This window comes from Felis catus, chromosome C1 (assembly GCF_018350175.1).
Source record: "Felis catus isolate Fca126 chromosome C1, F.catus_Fca126_mat1.0, whole genome shotgun sequence".
Taxonomy (NCBI): Eukaryota; Metazoa; Chordata; class Mammalia; order Carnivora; family Felidae; genus Felis; species Felis catus.
Window position 1 is genome coordinate 214,492,560 of NC_058375.1, and position 20,762 is coordinate 214,513,321.

At 51.0% G+C, this 20,762-nt stretch overlaps 1 protein-coding gene across 2 annotated transcripts in view; it reads right to left on the reverse strand.

Moving 5' to 3' along the window:
* The window catches only part of NGEF (neuronal guanine nucleotide exchange factor), a 37,269-nt gene that overhangs the window by 4,889 nt on the left and 11,618 nt on the right, over positions 1-20,762 (reverse strand). For both annotated transcript variants that reach the window (XM_045034632.1, XM_023259813.2), the window contains exons 4-7: positions 7,134-7,294; positions 5,704-5,856; positions 4,160-4,289; positions 1,782-1,856 (exon numbers count right to left, since the gene is read on the reverse strand). In XM_045034632.1, coding sequence (XP_044890567.1) covers positions 1,782-1,856; positions 4,160-4,289; positions 5,704-5,856; positions 7,134-7,294 — 519 coding nt within the window. The remainder of the gene's footprint in view (positions 1-1,781; positions 1,857-4,159; positions 4,290-5,703; positions 5,857-7,133; positions 7,295-20,762) is intronic.

Consider the following 20,762-nt stretch of genomic DNA (forward strand, 5'->3'; position numbering starts at 1 on the left):
ACCTGTCACGTCACCTAAGAAAACAAAACAGCAAGGTGCCCATTCTCACCCGCCAGACTGGAGAAGTTAGACTGGTCACCTCCGGGTTGGCCGGGGTGTGGGGAGACAGGATCTGCCACACACTGTGGGACGGGGCAGGGGGAGGGGGTGCAGATTCCCCCCACCTTCCTGGGAGGCCACCCAGATACCAAGAAGCCTAATAAAACCACACTTCCTGGGATTTCCAGGGGCTCAGTCTGCAGAAACAGTATTCCACGATGGATCGCCGGTGTTTAGAATGGAGCCTGGCATCCAGCACGCTCCCACTATGTGCCCAAAACGTTCCCTGCGCTGTCGTTTCAAACGAGAAAAACTGTCGTCAACCTAAATGTCCACTGACTGGGACTGATTAACATTTATATGCACCTCACCCTGTACCACGAAATCATTAAAAATGGCAATAACTTTACATGCGCTAAAACGGAGAGCCAAGAAAGCCAGCTTCGAAACCACAATCCCTGTTCTGCAAAAATTAGTTGTGTGTGCAGGCGTCTGTTTGCAAGGGCAAGAACCCACATGTCACCTGGGGCATGTGGGACACCTGGTGACCTTACCACCTTCTGTGTACTCGTGAGCACTTGCTGAATTTGTTTTTTGGATCGAACATCATTTTTATACTTTAGAAAAAAAATCCACCTTTATAAAGAAAAGGTAAACCGCGAGAAGCAAGTACAGCTTTTGTTAGAAGGGAAAGGAAATGGTGGCAGAGACCTTTAGAAACAGAGAGCGCTCTCCTGGCTCCCGGCATGCGGGACCCCTCACGGGCTGAGGCGGTCACTGGACTCACCTTAGGTGGCCCAGTGGGTGCTGGGACGAACCCCCGACCCGATCCGGTGCGGGAGTTCCAGGGGAGGGCAGAGGGCCCTGAAAGATGCCGCCCGGGGCACTGACCCTCCCTGACCAGCCTGCCAGGTGGCCAACTGGTAAGGGACAAAAGGAGTGGCCGGGAGGAGACCACTGTGAAATGGAGCCCTTGGGGCCCCAAGTGGCTGAGAACTGCCATCAGATGCCCATGGAGGCCAGTCCTTTTACTGAGCTGCTGCCTCCGGGACAAGAAGTGGAAAGGACCACACGCTAGGCTCTTGTCCACTACAGTCGCCGGCACGACAGAGTGGCCCCCGTGCCGCTTCCAAGAGCTGGCCTGCAGCTCCAGCAACACCAGGAGCCGAGCACACGAGCCAGCGCCGGGAGAGGGAAGGGAGGACCCGCGTGACCCGAGCGAAGGAGAACGGACATCGGGTGTCACTCCTCCGGCACAGCCCCGACTCTGCTGGCCACCCCAGGAGGAGCCGCTTCTCCGAGGACGAGGAATGGACGTGCTCTCCTCCCTCTCGGGCAGGAACAGCCCAGGACTCGGCAGGGCCAGTGAGTCGTCTGGCAGAGATAGGAGGGAGGGGAGCAGCGTGGGGAGAGGGAGAGGCGGGGGGGGGGGGGGAGAAGGCACAGGACAGTGTCGGGGCACAAGAAGAGCCAGACCCAGCCTCCTCGCCTGTCACAGGAGGGAAGACCCCGGAGACAGGCAAGGACAAGCGTGGGGCTTGAACTCAGGACCCCGAGATCAAGAGTCCGGTGCTCTACCTGCCCGAGCCAGCCAGGTGCCCCTCAATGACTTTCTTTTGATAGTAAAATGAATTTGCAGTTTCCAAAGACCCACCAACATAGGAGGAAGCAGGGCCAGACGGGTGGGTGTCCAGACAAGGACAACGGTTTGTTGGGAGAGAGAAAGAGAAAGCGGGGCTCACCATCTCCAGTTCTTTGTGGGCGTCCAAGGCAGTGCACTCACGCTCAGATCTCTCTTCCACCCTCTTCAGAATGTTCTGAGCACGGGAAAATCTGCATTAATACGACCACCTGTGGCCTTTCCTCCCCTCCCCGCCCCCATGAGCAGCAGCACATCGAAGAGCCCGACTGGCAGGAGAACCTATGACCGGGCCCACGACCGGGCATCCTGAATCCTGACCACGGCTGGCCCAGGACCGGGCATCCCCACCCACAGCCGGGCCCGGCTCTAAAATGATGACCCCAAGGCAGTCTCCCGAGAGGATTAACTATGGAGGCCAGGCTACGTCCCAAGATCCCGTGGGGCTCACCAGGAGACCACAGCAAAGCAGGTGACCCCACGCTGGCGAGGTGGACCCAGCACTGGGGGAAAGGCATGCTCGGGATGGCCCTGTCCCCGCGGGAGCCCTAGGCTCACGGTGGGCACCGGGGAGGGAGCCCTAGGCTCACGCTGGGCACCGGGGAGGGAGCCCTAGGTTCACGCTGGGCACCGGGGCCTTCCCCACCCTTTCCCCTGGGATCAAGTCGCAAGAACCCCGAGGCTTTGTTAACTGTTCTTATTGATGAAAACGTCTCTCTTCCAACTGTTTGATTTTCTTGAGTTAACGTCTTGCTTACTTTCCCTCTGCCTTGAGCGTGCTTCCTGGGAAGGCTTCCCTGATGGCTCCACCGGCCGTCCCCTGGCCCCTCTGTTTCCTCGAGACCACAGCAAGATGGGTCTCGATCTTAGTGTTGTTGGTTTTCATCGTACAAAAATTAATTGTTTTATATATCCACACGTGCTCTTTTCCTACAAAATCTCTTTTATTTCCTATAAAATTTCTTAAAAATTTCTCTGTTTTTCTGTTTCGGTTTTTCCAAGTGAAAAAAAAAAATTTCACACGTAGCCCCCCCACTCACTGGTGTCCTGTGACTTGGGCTCGCACTCCTTCTCTGCCAGAGCTCTCTCCTGCCATCCTGGGGGTGCGGGGGGCGCTTCCTCTGACACCCCATCTCTGTGGTCCTGGGCCTTGAGCCCTGGTCCCCCTCCCCCTGCCGAAGGCTGTGACCTCCCCGCCTTACTACTGCCACCGTGGAGCTAGCCAGCTGCCCCAGGTCTTTGGCCTGCTGTCTGCCTGACCTCTGACCTCCCCTAACTGTGGCTCCTGGGTCATCGTCTCAGCCCGGGCCCCTAGAGCCACGGCCGGATCCACACCATCCCCTCCGTGTGACTGGTGGACTCCCAGCAGCCCAGGAGCATGTGCCAGGCACAGCGCGTCTCTGCCCTGCTGGAGACCCCCTTTCAGGAAGTGTCACCCCCTCCAGGCAGCCCTCCTGGTCTTCCTTCCTCACCACTGTTCCTTCTTGGCCACTGTGTCCCACAGCCGGGTCTGGGGACCCCTTTCTCTCCTTCCTGGCCGGTCTCCTTTCACTAAATGCCACCTCGATGCCCACAGGCCCTGCTCAGACTTCTCCCTAACTCTGAACTTGGAGATTTGACTGCTCAGTCACCACAAGCTCAGCTAGTCCACACTGAGTCCTGCTGTCTTCCCACCGGCTCCCCGCCTCGGGGAAGACTGCGCCATCACGCCCACTGCTCAAGTTCACACTCTCTTCCCTCTGACCCAAAGTAGCGAGTAGGTGTCTCAATTCATCTCAATTCGGGTTTCCCTCCAACATCTCCCCTCTTCCCTCCCCACTTCTCCCCCAGACTAAGCTTCTTTCTCCAGTGGCTTCCTAAGCCCTTCTCCCATTTCCCTCCTGCTCTCCTGCCCATCACTCTGCACAGGCAGCCCATGTGCTCTCACAGAGGCAGTTAGATCAGGGGACTTCCCGACATGCTGAAGAATGACCCCAGCGTCTTACCTGGTCCCTTAGGGCCCCAACTGGCCTCTCTCCCCATCTCTGCACTCACTCCCGTCAAGTTCCCTCAGTTCACCACTGGCTTTCCTGGCTGTGAACTTGGCTGCCCCAGAGCCTTTGTGCAAGCAGTTCCTTGGCACCTGAATGGCTCCTCCCTGTCTGCCAAGTCTCGGCTCAAATGCCACTCGTCTGTCTTTCTTGACCCCCTGAACTGGCACTGACCAGGCAGTCACCCCCTATCATGTCACCCTATTTCACCGTCCTTCCAGCCGCGACCACTTCCCAGTTGTGCGGGCTTGTCTGTCTCTCCCCCAGATTGTGGGGACAGGGGAACAGGGGCTGAGTCCCCACTGCTCAGCACACAGTAGGAGCTTCACGAGGATTTGTGGAACAAGTGAACTTCCCAGAAAGCTAGCAGGGACCTGGGATGACCACAGGAAGCCCTCTGCAGCAGGAGAAGCCTGGGCAAGTCCAGTCCCTGGGTCGGGGAGGCCGGTACCTGCACCAACAGCTTGAGGCGCGTGATCCTCTGGAAAGGCAGGATGAGGAAGGAGGACAAGGGCAGCCCCCTGCACTTGGGGTCCAGCTCCAGCTGCGCAATCAGCTCCCGAAAGGCCGCCTTCTCCTGGCTGGGGACACAGACACGAGAGTCGGTCTCCGGCTCGCAGGAGGCGTGAATCAAAAGAGCATGGGGTGGGGGGGGCCTCGTAGGAGCCAGACGGCCCACGGGCACAGGATACGTGTTGATGTCTTTCCTTCTTTCCTTTTCACGGAAAAGAAACTGTTCGTGTACAAGTCAAATAACAACAGGGGCTTCACATGCCTGGCCCCTGAAAACTTAGCAAAGTGTGCTGTGTGTGGGAAGGCAAGGATTCCTCGTGTGGCCAAGTCTGTGACTCAGACGCACAAGTTGGTGGTTTACCCTGCAGGGAACCGTGGCGAGGTGAACCCACGTAGTGACGGGGACAGCGGCGGGCTGGGGGCGGCTGCCAGAGGAAAGCTGTGCTGTTTCTGCCAGCAGAGATGGCCTGTGTGCAGGTGGCTCAGCGGGGGGGTGGGGGGTGGGAGGGGCGACAAGGGCTCCGGGGACCTGCAGGGCCGCTCTGCCTCTTTCTCAGGTACACGGGGTGCACACCAGCACACCCTCAGCACGGCAACGCCTACGTCCTGTTCCCCTGTATGCTCGTCTCCCACAGGTTTGTCCTCAAAACGGGCATCCTGATTCCCTCAAGTCCCAATTTTCAACCCCCAAATGTAAAACCTCCAAACCCCCGAATGCTCAAGTTTTAAAACATCCACAGTTAGCCACAAGGCTTGACAGCAAGGCCCAGGGCAGCGTAACGTTCGGATGTTACTTCTCAGAGAGACCTTCCGTGCTCCTGAGTCCAGGTAGGGACACATCACTGGTGACGGTCACTGACACGTGGCGCAGAAGTGTGGACACTTCAGAAGAGGCTAGTTGACTGAGAAGTTATCTCATCAATGGAAACCCCAGGCGAGTTTACAAGGGGGCAGATCAGGGACGCCTGGGGGGCTCAGCCGGTTCAGCATCTGACTTCAGCTCAGGTCACGATCTCACGGTTCATGAGTTCGAGTCCCGCATCGGGTGAGCTCGTGCCCTACTTGTCTCCCATTCTCTCTGCCCCTTGCTAACGCGTGACCTCTCTCTCTCAAAAAAAGAAAAAAAAAATTAAAAAAAAAACAATTGGGCAGATTAGTAATGAACTCACCACCAAAGACTTCCTCCTGCCCCATCCTGGCCTTTGTCTCTGGTTCAAACCATTTTCCTGACCTCTTGGGCCCCAAGGGGGCCTCTGGGCCTCAGACCCTCTTCTCTAAACCTCACAGAACTCAGCCCAGCCGTTCTGGACACAGGCCCAGTGGGTGCCACGGCTGACTGTCTCGGGGTTGACATTTCTCTAGTGACCCCGAAACGCCCGGCACGTGCCAGGCTTGGGCACCATCCCGGGAAAGCAGAGGCCCAAGGACTGAGCGGAGTGGCACCATGGGAGGAGCCACGGCCCCACTGCCGGGCGCACTCACAGCAGCTGCTTGTAGGTCCTCTCCTGGTAGGTCTGGTTGCTGACGTAGGTGATGTAGACTGAGAAGTGGTTGGCCGCGTAATGGTACACGATGTCGCACACGTCCGAGATGACGATGTTCTCCTCCATCCGGCGCTCTAGCTCCAAGAGAAACCTGCAGGGGGGCAGTGGCTGGGGTTAAGGGCGCCTGGACGGCGACACTCAGGACAGACACGTCTCCACCACCGGGCCTGGCTCCGACAAACCAACAAACACGACGGGCCGCGATCCCTGCGCCGACGGCATGTTCGGTCACATCGAGGAATTCTACGTTCAGTGTTTTTAGGTGCGTACCAGCACTAGGGCTATTTTTTAAAGAGACAGCAAGAGACTTTATGTTTTGCATACATATCGATGTGTTCACGGATGAGGTGACCACAGGGATTTGCTTCAGAAGGATCCTGTGGGTGGTGGGGAGGCGTGGGGTGGGGACACAGGCAAACCTAGATGCTGGGCTAGGGGTGGGCTCGTTACACTGGCGTGTCTACTTGTGCATGATTGGAATTTTCCACGGTAAAACGGAAGTCAGTACATATGTAAAAAGACACCCTTTCCCAACGGGGTCAGGGGAAAAAGGCCAACAGGTCTCTCGGCAACCATGTGCCCAAGCCCACTGGGTGGGGCTGCCCCCGGGAGGTGGGTGTCAGTGCGGAGGGGGGACCCACCCAGGGGCCCACAGGGGGCCAGCAGCGCCCGGGGCGCCCCAGGGGGTGGAGGAGCCCCTCCTGCCACACCTTGGCTTCACGTCTGAACGTGCACGGTTGGACCAGCTCATCCAGAAGCCGAGTTTTGCGCTTTGGGCTGCGGGCTCCGTGGCCTCCAGGGAAAATGGCCACTGGATCCTCTACCCTATCGGTGCGACTGGCATGCTTTTCTTTCTTGCAAGAACCGATTAGTGCTTGTTTATTCCTCCTCCAGTTAAGTTCCTCCCACCCTTCAAATAGGCAAAACGTAAGCACAGTTCCAAAAATCACTGGAAATGCCATCTAACTGGGGAGAGAAAGCCTAAGTCCAGGGCCAGGCTCTGCGCTGGCTCTCAGAGGGCCCCGGGGCCCCGCGAGCCAGGGTTTCCGGAGTCAGGATGAAGAGCAGCTCACACGGACACCCCTGGACCTGGTCAGGACACCCAGCGCAGACCTGCCTGACTGTGGGGGCTCAGGGACACTTGTGCTGACGGGAAGGAGCCCGCAGACCCGTTCGGGGGAACGTGACCTGCTGTGGCACTGTTCAGGTGGCAGAAGGCTGGGTTTACGTATTCATGTATGTCTTACTATAGGTCATCCCAAACACACACAAGCAGAGAAGCCAGGGCACCACAGGTTTCAGCCGGGCCCTGGCTGAGGAGAAGGTTCCGGAAGCCAGACCCCACAAGGACCCGAGCCGGTGGCTCACCGCTCACTGACGGCCATGACGTCCAGGACGTTGGAGAAGAGGATGTGCGCCTCAGACGGGTGCAGGGTCTTCTTCAAACGCTCATTCTCCATGAAGTGAGACACGAGCAGGCTCAGGCTTTTGTAGTACGAGGCCTCGGAAGTGACCAGCTCGAACATGGCCTGCGTCGGGGCAAACACGGAGGAGGAGAGCCGGTGGTCACGTCCCGGGCCTCACCTCGCAGGAGGGCGTCTACCCCGCTCCCAGCGAGACGCAGGCCTGTGTGCACGAGGCCGCGGGGAGCAAGGACTTCCGCACGCCAACGGCCAGCGCGCCTCTGCCTAAAAGACAGACACCACGCGCTCCTGGCTCGCGACACTGAAGCCGGAGACCGCCTGACGCCCGAAACACAGAGCACGCGCAAACCCAAGAGGTCAGCTGTGCCCCGAAGCCCCAGCAGCCGTGACGGGTGGCTCAGACGGTCTCCAGGTGCCGAATGGCTGTGAAAATCGGTATAGAGGGACGCCCACCTTGACACGCCCCCGAGGACGGCTGGAAGGCCACAACTGTCAACCACAGGTATCAGCAGGGGGTGCAACGTTTACCTGTATCTTTTCACCCTTTAACTTGTCTGAAAACTGAAAAGTGAGCATCTGTGATTTCTTTCGTGGCTTAATTTTAAAATGTAATCGATAAAGCAATTTTCATTTTGAAAAAGAGAAATAAATCCAGAATCTAATGAACTTTTGGGAGGCACCCCTATTCTGTACCATGATTGTCACCTGATCACCGAGCCCACGCACACAACAACAGAGTCCAAGGGCCATCCTCTGCGGCGTGGGGCTTCTGTGCGGCGAGGGTGCTCGGATGTCAGTTCACCTTCCTCCCTTGCTCACAAGCAAAGCACCCACCTTCCTGAGACCGCCCTGGGGTCATCCTCACCTTCCGCGGTTCCCTGACCGAGGACGGGTTCAGGTTCCACAATAGCTGCCCAGAGGGACCGAGTAGTGGGGTCCCCGCTCCCGAACTGTGTTCACATTCTAAGCTCTGGCAACCTATGAATGTGAACTTGTTTGGGAAAAAATCCTTTGCAGATGCAAGTTAAGGATATTAAGGACACAGAGGTGCCTGGGTGGCTCAGTTGGTTAAGCGTCCGGCTTCGGCTCCCAGTTTATGAGTTCGAGCCCCATGTCGGGCTCTGTGCTGATGGCTCGGATCCTGGAGCCCGCTTCGGATTCTGTGACTCCCTCTCTCTCTCTGCCCCTCCCCCGCTCACACTCTGTGTCTCTCTCTCAAATAAATGTTAAAAAAATTTTTTTTTTTTTTTAAAAAGGATGTCAAGGATATCACCCTGGGCTGAGAGTCTAAACCCAATGGCGGGTCTCTTTATAAGAGAGATATTTGACACACGAGGGACATGGGACACAGAGACAAAGCAGGGACGTGAAGCCAAGGCAGGGATGGGGCGACGCAGCAGCCAGTAGGGGCAGACGGATTCCTGGAGTCCGCAGAGGCAACAAGGCCCGAGGACACCGTGAGTTCAGGTTTCTGGTCCCCCAGCTGGGTGCGAACAAACCCTGACAAGCCACCTAGTCAGTGCTAATTTCTTGTAACGGCCCCAGGAAGCTATCACAGGTGCACAGAGGAGGGATGGGGAGCAGGAGAGGGATGAGCAGGAGAGGTCAGTGCCCCGGGCACCCCACATCTCACTGTAGCCTCCCCTCCGTCCAGAACCCTGGTCCTGGGCCGGAGGCTCTGGCTGTGAAAGCTGGAGCTCCAGGGCTCGGGAAGGACAGGTGGAAGGAGACAGGGAGGGACCAGCGTTCGTTCCAAATCCTCCCGGGTCCCCCGGGAAAGGGCACCCAGAAGCTGCCGTTTCTCCAAAAGGAGCCAGCAGACGCAGGGGTGGGGTGATGCCCCCACAGTTACCGCCGGACGGCTGAGGAGCTGAGACTCAACCCCGGGGTTTTCCGAGCGCCGGGCTCCCCCTCTACGCCGCCGCAGGCAGAGCAGGGGGCAAAATAAGCGACGTGTTTGTGATCTGGGGGACACCCGATGGCATAAACCTGCCCAGCAACAGTGAGAAAGTTCACAGCGAAGCCCCTCAGGGGACACCCACCCATCAGAGCCTGGGCCACCGCAGAAGAGAGCCCACCTGGTGCCCTAGCGCCTGCAGCTGACAGGAGACAAGCTGGTGGCCTCTCTGGAAGCATCCCTGAGCCCCGGTGGCCTGGTCTCCTTAGAGGACGGAGCCACAGAAAGCACAACCCACCGGCCTCGCCAGCGGCCCCAGCACTGAATGACTCCGTCAACGGCCACCCAGGCCCCGCTAACAAGGGCGCCATCAGGACGACGGGAAGCTTCTCTCTCAGGGGTGAAGTCAAACCACTTTCCTGCTGCTAAATTTAAGTTTCCTAAGAAAACGTCAAGCCATCACAGCTTGCAAGTTCTAAGCAAATATAACTAACTCCCCACCCCCCCACCCCCACCCCCAACTGACACAGGGGTGTTGCAGACAGGGAAGAAACGCCGGCCCTCACACAGCACTGTGAGCACGTAACCCATGGACCCTTTGGTTCAGACCCCACGGTCCCGGCTCCGTGTCCCACAATGTGCCTGCCAGAGGGGGTGACGGCCACCTTGTTCTGCTGAAGGCCGGGCTCTGTGCTCCGATGCTCAGCCCCCGTGCACCCCACACACCCCGAAGATGAGCCGGAGGCCCGAGGGCCCGAGACCACCCCGGCCACTCGGGTGAGCTGTCCACGCACGGTCACACGCTCCCGGTCTCCTCTGCGGGTGTGGCCGAAGCCAGGGAAAGGAAAGGCCCTTCCATCAGAGGCAGAGTCCTCTCGTGCCGGCGAAGCCACCCCGGGTAGACACGCTTCCACACCCTGTCAGACCGGTCCCCCGAGAGCCGGCTGGACGGCCCAAAGCTCCCCTCACTTCTGCCACTGGCACCGTAATTCACAGCCCACAGGCATTAAGCTGGACACGAGTGGTTCCCAAGAGGCCCTGAGGGGGGAAGAAGCCCTTCCGAGTGTCTCTTTCTTCCCAGGATGAGGACGAAGTCAGATTCCAGAGCCCACGCCTCCACCCGCTGCAGCGAGGTCTGGTCCACGTGGCAAGCTCAAGGAGGGACGAGACTGAGCAAGTTCCCAGGGCCTCGGCCGTCGCATGGCGTGGCGACGACTGCCTCGTGGTGTTGCTACGGGCCTGGGCGTCACGTATGAAATTCGAGCTCGCCTGCAGCCTCCGGGGGCCCTGGTGCGCCCCCCACACCACCGGCAAAAGCCCACCCATCACCAGCCCCAATTATGGTTTCCCCAGACGACCTGGTTAATAAGGTAATTTGTGAAAAAGTTTACACTAAAGTAGGTGGAAACTTAAAAACCTCCATTCTTGAAAAGATGTGCAGCCTCACTCACGTAAGAGAAATGCAAATGTGTTAAAACCACAACGAGGTATCATTTATGGTCCAGCACCGTGGTCAGGACAAAATGACTAGACGACGGAGACCGGTGATGCCGAAGCAGGACCCGCCCACCTGAGCGTGAAGGCCATTGGGCAATATCTTCCCCAAACTTACAAAACAGGTAACGTTTAACTCAATGGTCCCACCTGGCAATTCCCACAGCAACCCACTGCGTGGCTCTCAGTCTTAAATAACGCAGCGCCGAATGTCCTCGATCCACAACGTTTCTAATGGCAAATGTCCACTGATGGGGGACGGGTAAAATAAATTATAGAACATCATAAACACTGGAGGCCCATAACGCTAACAACAAGAACAAAAAGAATGGGGTGCTCCATTTGGGCTGATACAGAAAGACTTTCAAAACATTTTGCCACGTTAAAAAAACAACAACAGGGGCGCCTGGGTGGCTCAGTCGGTTAAGTGTCCGACTTCGGCTCAGGTCACAATCTCGCGGTCCGTGAGTTCGAGCCCCGCGTCGGGCTCTGGGCTGATGGCTCAGAGCCTGGAGCCTGCTTCCGATTCTGTGTCTCCCTCTCTCTCTGCCCCTCCCCCATTCATGCTCTGTCTCTGTCTCAAAAAAAAAAAAAAATTAACAACAACAACAACAACAAACCACAGCATTAACAAGGTAGTAACAGTTCACCATTTGGGCGACACACATATGCGGGCCCTGAGGGCCAGGCAGGAAACAGACGGTTTTCACTTTTTGCACTTTAGATCAGGTACGTAAATTACTTATCCAAAAGATTCTTTTTAAAAATGACAAATGCTAACTTCGCTTCGTTAAAATAGTTCCAGGTATTTGTTATAAAACAGGAGATAACTGATGTTTTGTGTGGTGGCTATTGTCCGGCTTAGGCCACAGGGCAAAATTCCCTGCCCCGAAACCGACTAGAGACTAATCCGCTGCATTGTTAAGGTTTTTCCTGAGGGGACAAATATGTGATTCAACAAGGGTTGGTGAGCAAAGTTAACAATCACGATTTAATTTCTTGATAGAAGGATATCATATTAAAAACCCACAATTTCCTTCTAAAAGGGATAGTTTTCTTTTGGAAAAACGAAACAAACATGTAAGTTCTAAGTTGTGCAAACAGGAAAAAACCTCCCCAGCGTCACAGGCTGAGCAGACTCAGGTTGTTTGAGTGATACCAGAGCTGGACAGATGCCCCAGAAGGCCCACACAGGACGGCCACTGGGTCCCCTCCCTGCTTGTCCCGGGCTGGATGTAGCTGGAAGTTCTGTCTGCACACGTTGGGGCTGTCCGGCTGCCAGTCAGCACCAGTCTGGGCAGGCGGTCCTCTGGGAGTGTATGTGTGACCCCGTTTCCCTGGAGATCCTCAAAATATCATTTTCCACTCCTTTTTTTCAGGCTGTGCACACCCAGCTCACCAAGACTGAGGACCAGGGCAACTCTGTCTTTTTCTATCTCTTTGCCGAGCCAGGTTACTGGCCCTCGCCGGGGACACAAGCCACACCAGCCGCGGGAGTGACCACTCCCAGTGCATGCTGGGGACGGACGGCCCCTCCAGATTCTTCTGGTGGGTCAGGCCTGGTGAGAGTCAAGTGCTGTCTGACGTTTCCTCCTGCTAGTGACTGTCCCCACCGCTCCCCAGTCCTGGTCCCTCCTCCTCGCTGTTTGCTCCCTTTCAGGACAATTCCGTGTTCCACGGCTTTCCGGGGAAGCCCCCGCCCTCCCCCCGTTGAACACCCTACCCTCTCTACAGCTGCCCCTCCTAACCTTGTCACTTGAATGTACGACTGATTATTTTCTCAGACTGTTGTGTTCTCAAACAGGAACTCCCAGACCTCTCCAAGGAGGACAGTGGGAACCAAGAGCTTCAGAATAAGTTTAAAAGCCAAAAAACAAAACCAAGAAAATCCTACCCGACACCTAAGATGGGGTTTTCCAATTTCAGCTACCTACTTACTTAGAAAGGCAGGGAAACGCACAGTTTTACTCTTAAATCCTGGTTTTTCGATGACTGATTAAGTCTCGGGGCTGCCAAAAGGCCATCGTTCGGGGTATTTTCCGTGTGTGAACAGTAGTTCACTGCAACCTGCTGCTTGTGTAGCTTGGGGAGGAAAAGACGTTCCAACAACAGATGGGGCTGGCGGCACAAGTTGCCCGACTTGCTCTGATAAACGAGGAGCTCTAATGCAGAAGTCACCGGTTTGGAACAAAAATTCTGAAGGTCTCCCTGTGGTGTCCCTTGCCACGTTTTAACAAAATAGAAACTCACATTCAGCTTTTTAAAATAAACATGCAGGGCGCCTGGGTGGCTCAGTCGGGTAAGCGACCGACTTCGGCTCAGGTTCATGATCTCACTGCTCGTGAGTTCGAGCCCCGCGTCGGGCTCTGTGCTGACAGCTCAGAGCCTGAAGCTGCTTCGGATTCTGTGTCTCCCTCTCTCTCTGCCCCTCCCCTACTCATGCTCTGTGTCTGTCTCTCAGTAATAAATAAACGTTAAAAAATTTTTTTAAGTAAATATGAAAAGTCAGACCATAAAGACTCAGAGCAAGACACACAGAAGCCTGTGTGCCCACGTTATTTGCTACTGCTCAGGACTATATTTACGGTGAGCTCATCCTAGTCGTTTACAGATCTTTATCGGATCCATAGAAAATGACAAACATGAAATGTATTAAATATCTTTGTTTCCTATGCCAATTCTACTATAGATGTCATGTTCTACCATGATTTTTTTTATTTAAAATATTTTTTTAATGTCTATTTATTTTGAGAGAGAGAGAGAGAGCGGGTGTGCGGCACAAGTGGTGGGGGGGCAGAGAGAGAGAGGGAGAGAGAATCCCAAGTAGGCTCCACGCCAAATGCAGGGCTCAGTCTCACAACCATGAGATCACAACCTGAGCTGATATCAACAGAGATGCTTAACCGACTGAGCCATCCAGGTGCCTATGCTGCCTTTTAAAAATTTCTAATGTGTCGTAAATTCTAGTTCATTCGTTTTTTTCCTTTTTTTAAATGTTTATTTTTGAGAGAGAGAGACAGAGCATGAGTGGAGGAGGGGCAGAGAGAGAGGGAGACACAGAATCTGAAGCAGACTCCAGGCTCTGAGCTGTCAGCACAGAGCCCGACGCAGGTCTCAAACTCATGAACCACAAGATCATGACCTGAGCTGAAGTCAGATGCTTTACCCACCCAAGCGCCCACGTTCATTCTTTTAAAACACGTTTTTTACATGTTTTGCCTTTGTATGCTCTCTTACTAGATAATTCCCCCATGATTGGGCATTTCGGGTTCTTACCCCCATTCTTCCCCTAATTTTTGCTGGAATGAACATCCTAATAAATACTTGTGCACATTTCTGATTATTTTTCAAGATGAATTTCTAGGAATAGTAACACTAGACAGTGTACAAACATACTCTTGTAGGGGGTTGGTACAAATATTGGTATACTCTCCCTATCAGCTGGGTTTGAGAGTCCTCATTTAAAAATCTCCCCAACACCAGGTTTTAAATATATTTAAAAGTCTCTGCCATTTGCAAGGCCTGTACTTCAATGCTGCTTTAATTTGGACCTCATTGATTAAACCAGTGACTTTTTTTTTCCTCCTTTTTTTAATCACTGGCCGCTTGGCAGTTTTCCCGAGAATTGTTTTGTCCATTTTCCTTTGGGATACTCATCTTTTTCTTATTGATAGAGCTTACTAATTGATTGAAGCCTGGGTTTTGCTGATACCTACAACAACTAAGTTTCGTATGTTTTTCTTAGAATCAGGCATTTCCCTCAACTACCTTATCAGATCCAGGACTTTTGAATCCCTCAGGATTTTTATTTTTTATTTATTTTTTAAATATTTATTTTTGAGAGCATGCCAGCAGGGTAGGGGCAGAAACAGGGAGACAGAGGATATGAGGCGCCCTTTGCACTGACAGGCTGACAGCGGTGAGCCCGACGTGGGGCTCGAACTCACGAACTGCGAGATCATGAGCTGAGCCGAAGTCGGACACTCAACTGACTGAGCCACCTAGGCGCCCCCCACCCCAAGATTTTTAAGTAGGCAGCCATCCTTCATTGGCAGGTAAGAGTGGCTTTGACGTTCCTTCTTTATTGCTTTTTATCTCTTATTTCTTTCCTTGTCACGTTGGCCTGGCTTGAACTTCCAGAACATCAGCATTAGCAAGATTCATTGTCTTGCCTTTATTGCCTCCAACAAATCTTTGTTCAACGTGATCTTGGATATAGACTTAAGATATTCCTTGTACATTTCAGACAGTATCCTGAGTTTTGTTTAGATGGAAATAAATGGACTACTTCCCTTTTCAATGTCTTTGAAGATCAGGACGTTCTTCTCCTCTGGCCTATTGACATGACTCATTTTGGCCCAAACTTGACACTAGCTTTGTATTCATGCATATGCGCTCAATGTATGTTATTCTTTTAATGTAGCTGCAGGTTTGATTTTCTTGTGTTTTAGGTAAATTTTTGCCTTAATTCACAGTGAGACGGATCTAGGTTTTATTTTGGGGGGAGTGTGGGAAAGAGTGCTGATTTTGTTGGGCTGAACAGAAGGAGGACATTCAACCCCTTTTTTTTTTATTTTAGTTTTTAAATTAATATGCAGTAAAATTGACTGTTTTAGGGTGTGCAGTTCTGTGAATTTTAACACAGGTATAGATACTTATAAACAATACTGCAACCAGGGCGCACAAGGGTTTTATCAAAGGGCCCCTGTGCTATCCTGCTCTGGTCACACCGTCCCCAACCCTCACCCCTGGCAATCATCCATCTGGTCTCTGTCACTTCTCAGGATGTCCTACACATGGAATCACTTAGTGTGGAAACTTTCTGGTTTCTTTTGCTCAGCCAGATGCCTCTGAAATTCATCTAGGCCGTGCGGATCAATAGATCTTCTTTTTAGCACAGAGCAGCATGCCATTGTACGGACCTGTATCCATATCCAACGGATATGTATCCGTATCTGTTAAAGGATAATTGGGTTGTTCCAAGTCTTGGGCAATTATGAATAGAGATACTATAAACTTTCATGTGCAGGCTTTTGCGTAAATGTGAGTTTTTTATGTGTCTAGAGCAATGGTTCTCAACGAGGAAGTATTTTTGCTCCCCAGGGTACATTCAGCTAGATCGAGACACATTTGTGGTTGTCACAACTGGAGGGTAGAAACGTGTTACAATGCACAGGAGAGCTCCCCCCAACCTCCAACAAAGAATGATCCAGCCCCAAATGTCATAATGTTGCTCTTGAGATACTGGTCTAGGTAGACACCTACGATTGGGACTGCTGGGCTCTACGCTGTCTGTGTCACTTATAAGAGCCCTGAGTTAGGCTCTGTGTTGAGTATGGCACCTGCTTCAGATTCTCCCTCTCTCTCTGCCCCCTCCTCAACTTGTGTTCTTTCTCTCTCTCTCTAAAACAAAACACAAAACAAAATAAAAAGAAACCACCCACTCTTCTCCAGAGCAGCTAGACCATTTTGCAATCCTACTAGCGATGTACATGAATTCTAGTTCTCCCACATCCACACCAGCACTTGGTATTGTATTTTTTTTTTTTAGCTAGTGTGTATCATTATTATTATGTTTTTTTAATGTTTATTTCTTTTTAAGAGAGAGAGCATGAGTGAGAGGGACACAGAGAGAGGGGGTGACACAATCCAAAGCGGGCTCCGAGCTGACAGCAGACAGCCTGATGCAGGGCTCGAACTCACGAACCATGAGATCATGACCTGAGCCGAAGTCAGACACTTAACCGACTGAGCCACCCAGGCAGCCCTATTATTATTAGTTTTAAGAGGGTTTTCCTTTGTGGATTTCTTAGGATTTTCTACGTAGACAATCATCATATCACCTGTGAACAGGGATAGGGACAGTTTGTTTCTAACTTCCCTGCAGACTTTCTCTTTGACTCAGGGACACGTGCTGCCTGACTTCTGTGTTTGGAGATTTTTCTGTTATCTTCATGTGATTTTTATTTTCATTCTATTATAATCAGAGAACATACTTTGTATGATCTGAATTATTTTATTTATTTTGCTTTCTAGAATGTACTTATTTTTTATCATTTATATCCAAGTTAGTTAGCACATAGTGCAACAATGATTTCAGGAGTAGATTCCTTAAACCCCTTACCCATTTAGCCCATCTCCCCTCCCACAACTCCTCCAGCAACCCTCTGTTTGTTCTCTATATTTAGGAGTCTCATGTTTTGTCACCCTCCCTGTTTTTATATAATTTTTGCTTCTCTTCCCTTATGTTCATCTGTTTTGTCTCTTTTTTTTAAATTTTTTAACGTTTATTTATTTTTGAGACAGAGAGAGACAGAGCATGAACAGGGGAGGGTCAGAGAGAGGGAGACACAGAATCTGAAACAGGCTCTGAGCTGTCAGCAGAGAGCCCGACGCGGGGCTCGAACTCATGGACCGCGAGATCATGACCTGAGCCGAAGTTGGCCGCTTAACCGACTGAGCCACCCAGGCGCCCCTCTGTTTTGTCTCTTAAAGTCCTCATATGAGTGAAGTCATATGATATTTGTCTTTCTCTAATTTCGCTTAGCATAATACCCTCTAGTTCCATCCATGTAGTTGCCAATGGCAAGATTTCATTCTTTTTGATTGCCGAATAATACTCCATTGTATATATGAACCACATCTTATTTATCCATTCAACCATCAATGGACATTTGGGCTCTTTCCATACTTGGGCTATTGTTGATAGTGCTGCTATAAACATTGGGGTGCATGTGCCCCTTCAAAACAGCATCCCTGTATCCCTTGGATAGATACCTAGTAATGCAATTGCTGGGTCATAGGGTAGTTCTATTTTTAATTTTTTGAGGAACCCCAATTCTGTTTTCCAGAGTGGCTGCACCAGCTTGCATTCCCACCAGCAGTGCAAAAGAGATCCTCTTTCTCCACATCCTCGCCAACATCTGTTGTTGCCTGAGTTGTTAATTTTAGCCATTCTGACAGGTGTGAGGTGGTCTCTCAGTGGGGCTTTGATTTGTGTTTCCCTGATGATGAGTGATGTTGAGCATGTTTTCATGTGTCGGTTGGCCATCTGGATGTCTTCTTTGGAGAGATGGCTATTCATGTCTTTTGCCCCTTTCTTCACTGGATTATTTGTTTTTTGGGTATTGAGTGTGATAAGGTCTGTATAGATGGACACTAACCCTTTATCTGATATGTCGTCTGCAAATATCTTCTCCCATCCCGTCAGGTGCCTTTTATTTTGCTGATTGTTTCCTTTGCTGTGTAGAAGCTTTTTATTTTGATGAGGTCTCAATAGTTCATTGATCTGAATTCTTTAAAATTTCTTAAAGCATGCTATGATCCATCTTGGTGAATGTTCTGTGTGCACTTGAAAAAAAAAAAAACCTGTATTCTACTAGTGTTGAGTGGGGTGTCCTATAAATGTCATTAGTTCCAGTTGGTTGATGACAGTCGATTTTTCTCCTTTATTTTTTTTTAAAGAAAGCAGACTCTGCTTTATTATTTGATATTCTTTTAAGTAGGCCAGCACAGAGCCCAGTGTGGGGCTTGAACTCACGACCCTGAGATCAAGACCTGAGCTGAGATCAAGAGTGGAACACTTAAGTGACTGAGCCACCCAGGCACCACCCACCGCCCACTTCCTAAATTTTTTTTTTTTTTTTTTTTTTTTTGAGAGAGGGAGAGAGCATGCATGTGTGCACGTTGAGGAGGGGCAGGGGCAGGGGCAGAGAGAGAGAGAATGTTAAGCAGGCTTCAAGCCCAGCAAGAAGCTGGTCGAGGGACTCAATCCCACAATCCCGGGATCATGACCGGAGCTGAAATCAAGAGTCAGACGCTCAACTGACTGAGCCACCCAGGCGCCTGAATGACATTCAACTCTTCTATATCCTGATTTCATGCCTCCAGGTCCTACCGATTATGGAGAGAGGGGGTGTTTAAGTGGATTTGCTGCAACGTGTGTGTGCACTACTGATCAGATTTGGTTACTAAGATTCTCAAATTATGTGTGTATTTCCCTCTTTGCCATGTTCTAGACCAGGGGTCAGCGCACAATAGCCCATGGGCCGGCCAACTGTAACCGTAAAGTTTAACTGGAATGTCCATCCCTTTGCATGGCGTCTATCTGCGGCTGTGACATTATAACGGAGAGCTGAGTGGTTGTGAAGGAGGCCGTATGGCCCGCAGAGCCTAAAATATTTACTATCTGGTCCTTTACTAATGGATGATTCCTGCTCTAGACTTGTCCTGACCAATACAGTGGCAACCTGGAGCTCTTGAAATGGAGGTTGGTTTAAATTAAGTAAAATTAAACGTGTGGTTCCTCAGTTGCACTAACTGGGTTTCAAATGCTCAACAGTCACATGTTGACTGGAGACTTTTGGAGATGCAGTTATAGAACATGTCCGGTGTTGCAGAAAATGCTGCTGGCCAGCAGTGTTCTAGGCTATTCTAAGCAACAAGGGACTCCTCTGTGCTTTGACCACTTGGCACAACTCAGTCATCTGGGTGCAACATCTCTTTTGTAGATTTTTTTTGGTTACCTGGTATATTTTGGTGTTTAAAAAATTTTTATTTTTGAGTTAATTTTTGGTAGCTTACATTTTCCTAGAAAATAATTCTTCACTCAAAACTTACGTTATCTTTTGGTCTCTACCCTATCTGCTTTCCTTAAGAGTATGTTTGTGTGGGGGTTTTCCCACCGTATGTCTCAAGCTGACATCTTAGTTCAGTTAATTTTGTATTTATTCCTTATTTAATAATGAAAGCATGTAAGGTTGTGAATTTGTATCCAAATGCAGCTTTGGCAGCATTCCATCTGTTTTTAAAATGTAGCATCTTCCTCATCCTCTTTGAAAAAGTCTATAATTACAAGATTTACTTTCTTATCTCAAAGGTTAGGAGCATTTAAACATTTCTGATGTGAGGTTTTTACATTGTTTACATTTATTTTCTTGTTTCACTGCATTTTATGGCGGAGAGGTTCCGGCCTGTGCAATTTTAATAAACATTTATCGACCTTTTTCTTATGGCTGTTGAACATGGCCACTCTTTGGTGGTATTTCTGGACACTGGAAAATAAAAGATTGCTTCTCTTAGGAGCAGTGCTGTCCAAAAGAAATAGCAGTCTCAGATACAATTTTAAATTTCTTAGTAACCACATTAAAAAAGGTAAAAAAAAGGGGCGCCTGGGTGGCGCAGTCGGTTAAGCGTCCGACTTCAGCCAGGTCACGATCTCGCGGTCCGTGAGTTCGAGCCCCGCATCGGGCTCTGGGCTGATGGCTCAGAGCCTGGAGCCTGTTTCCGATTCTGTGTCTCCCTCTCTCTCTCTGCCCCTCCCCCGTTCATGCTCTGTCTCTCTCTGTCCCAAAAATAAATAAAACGTTGAAAAAAAAATTAAAAAAAAAAAATTAAAAAAAAAAGGTAAAAAAAAATGGGAAAATTTTCATCTATTTTACTTAATCTAGTATATCCAGGATATTATGTCAACATGCAATATAGAAATTATTAATAAGGTACTTTGCTTTCTTTTTATTTGTGCCAAGCCCTCAAAATTTGGTGTGTGTTTTACACGCACAGCATGTTCCGTTGGGGTTAACCGCGTTAAGGGATCCGTAGCTCCACGTGGAGACAGGCTACCAGTGGGCGACACGCCTTCAGTGACTACAGAGACCTGTAAAAATGTCTTAAACCCACCTCATGACTGTCTTCAGATTGCTTATGTCTGTGGTATATCCCACCCCTACAGAGACAGTATATTGTGTGTGTCAGCTTCTGCTAGTGTTTCTGACGGATCCTGCTCTGTCTGGCTGCCGGTTCATAATAGTTTGTAATACTACCTTTTCATTGTAGAGTGCACCTCTTGGGAATGGCCTTCCTACTTCCTAATCATAAGACAGAACATCTAGGAGACTAGGTTGAAAACAGTAAAAAGACTGGCAGGTTTCCTATAAAAATGACAAAATATTTTTATGTGAAAAAAGATACAACAGACAAAGCAGGAAGGCAGGGCACCATTGAGATCAGCCCGTATGGCTCTTTATCCTCCTAACTGAGTCGATGTGCCTGGCAGCCCTGTGATACAGGTACTATGATTATCTCAATTTTACAGATAAGGAAACAAAGGCACAGAGAGGTTAAGTAACAGGGCCAAGGTCACACAGCTAGGAAGCAGCAGAACTGGGAATCAAACCCAGGCAG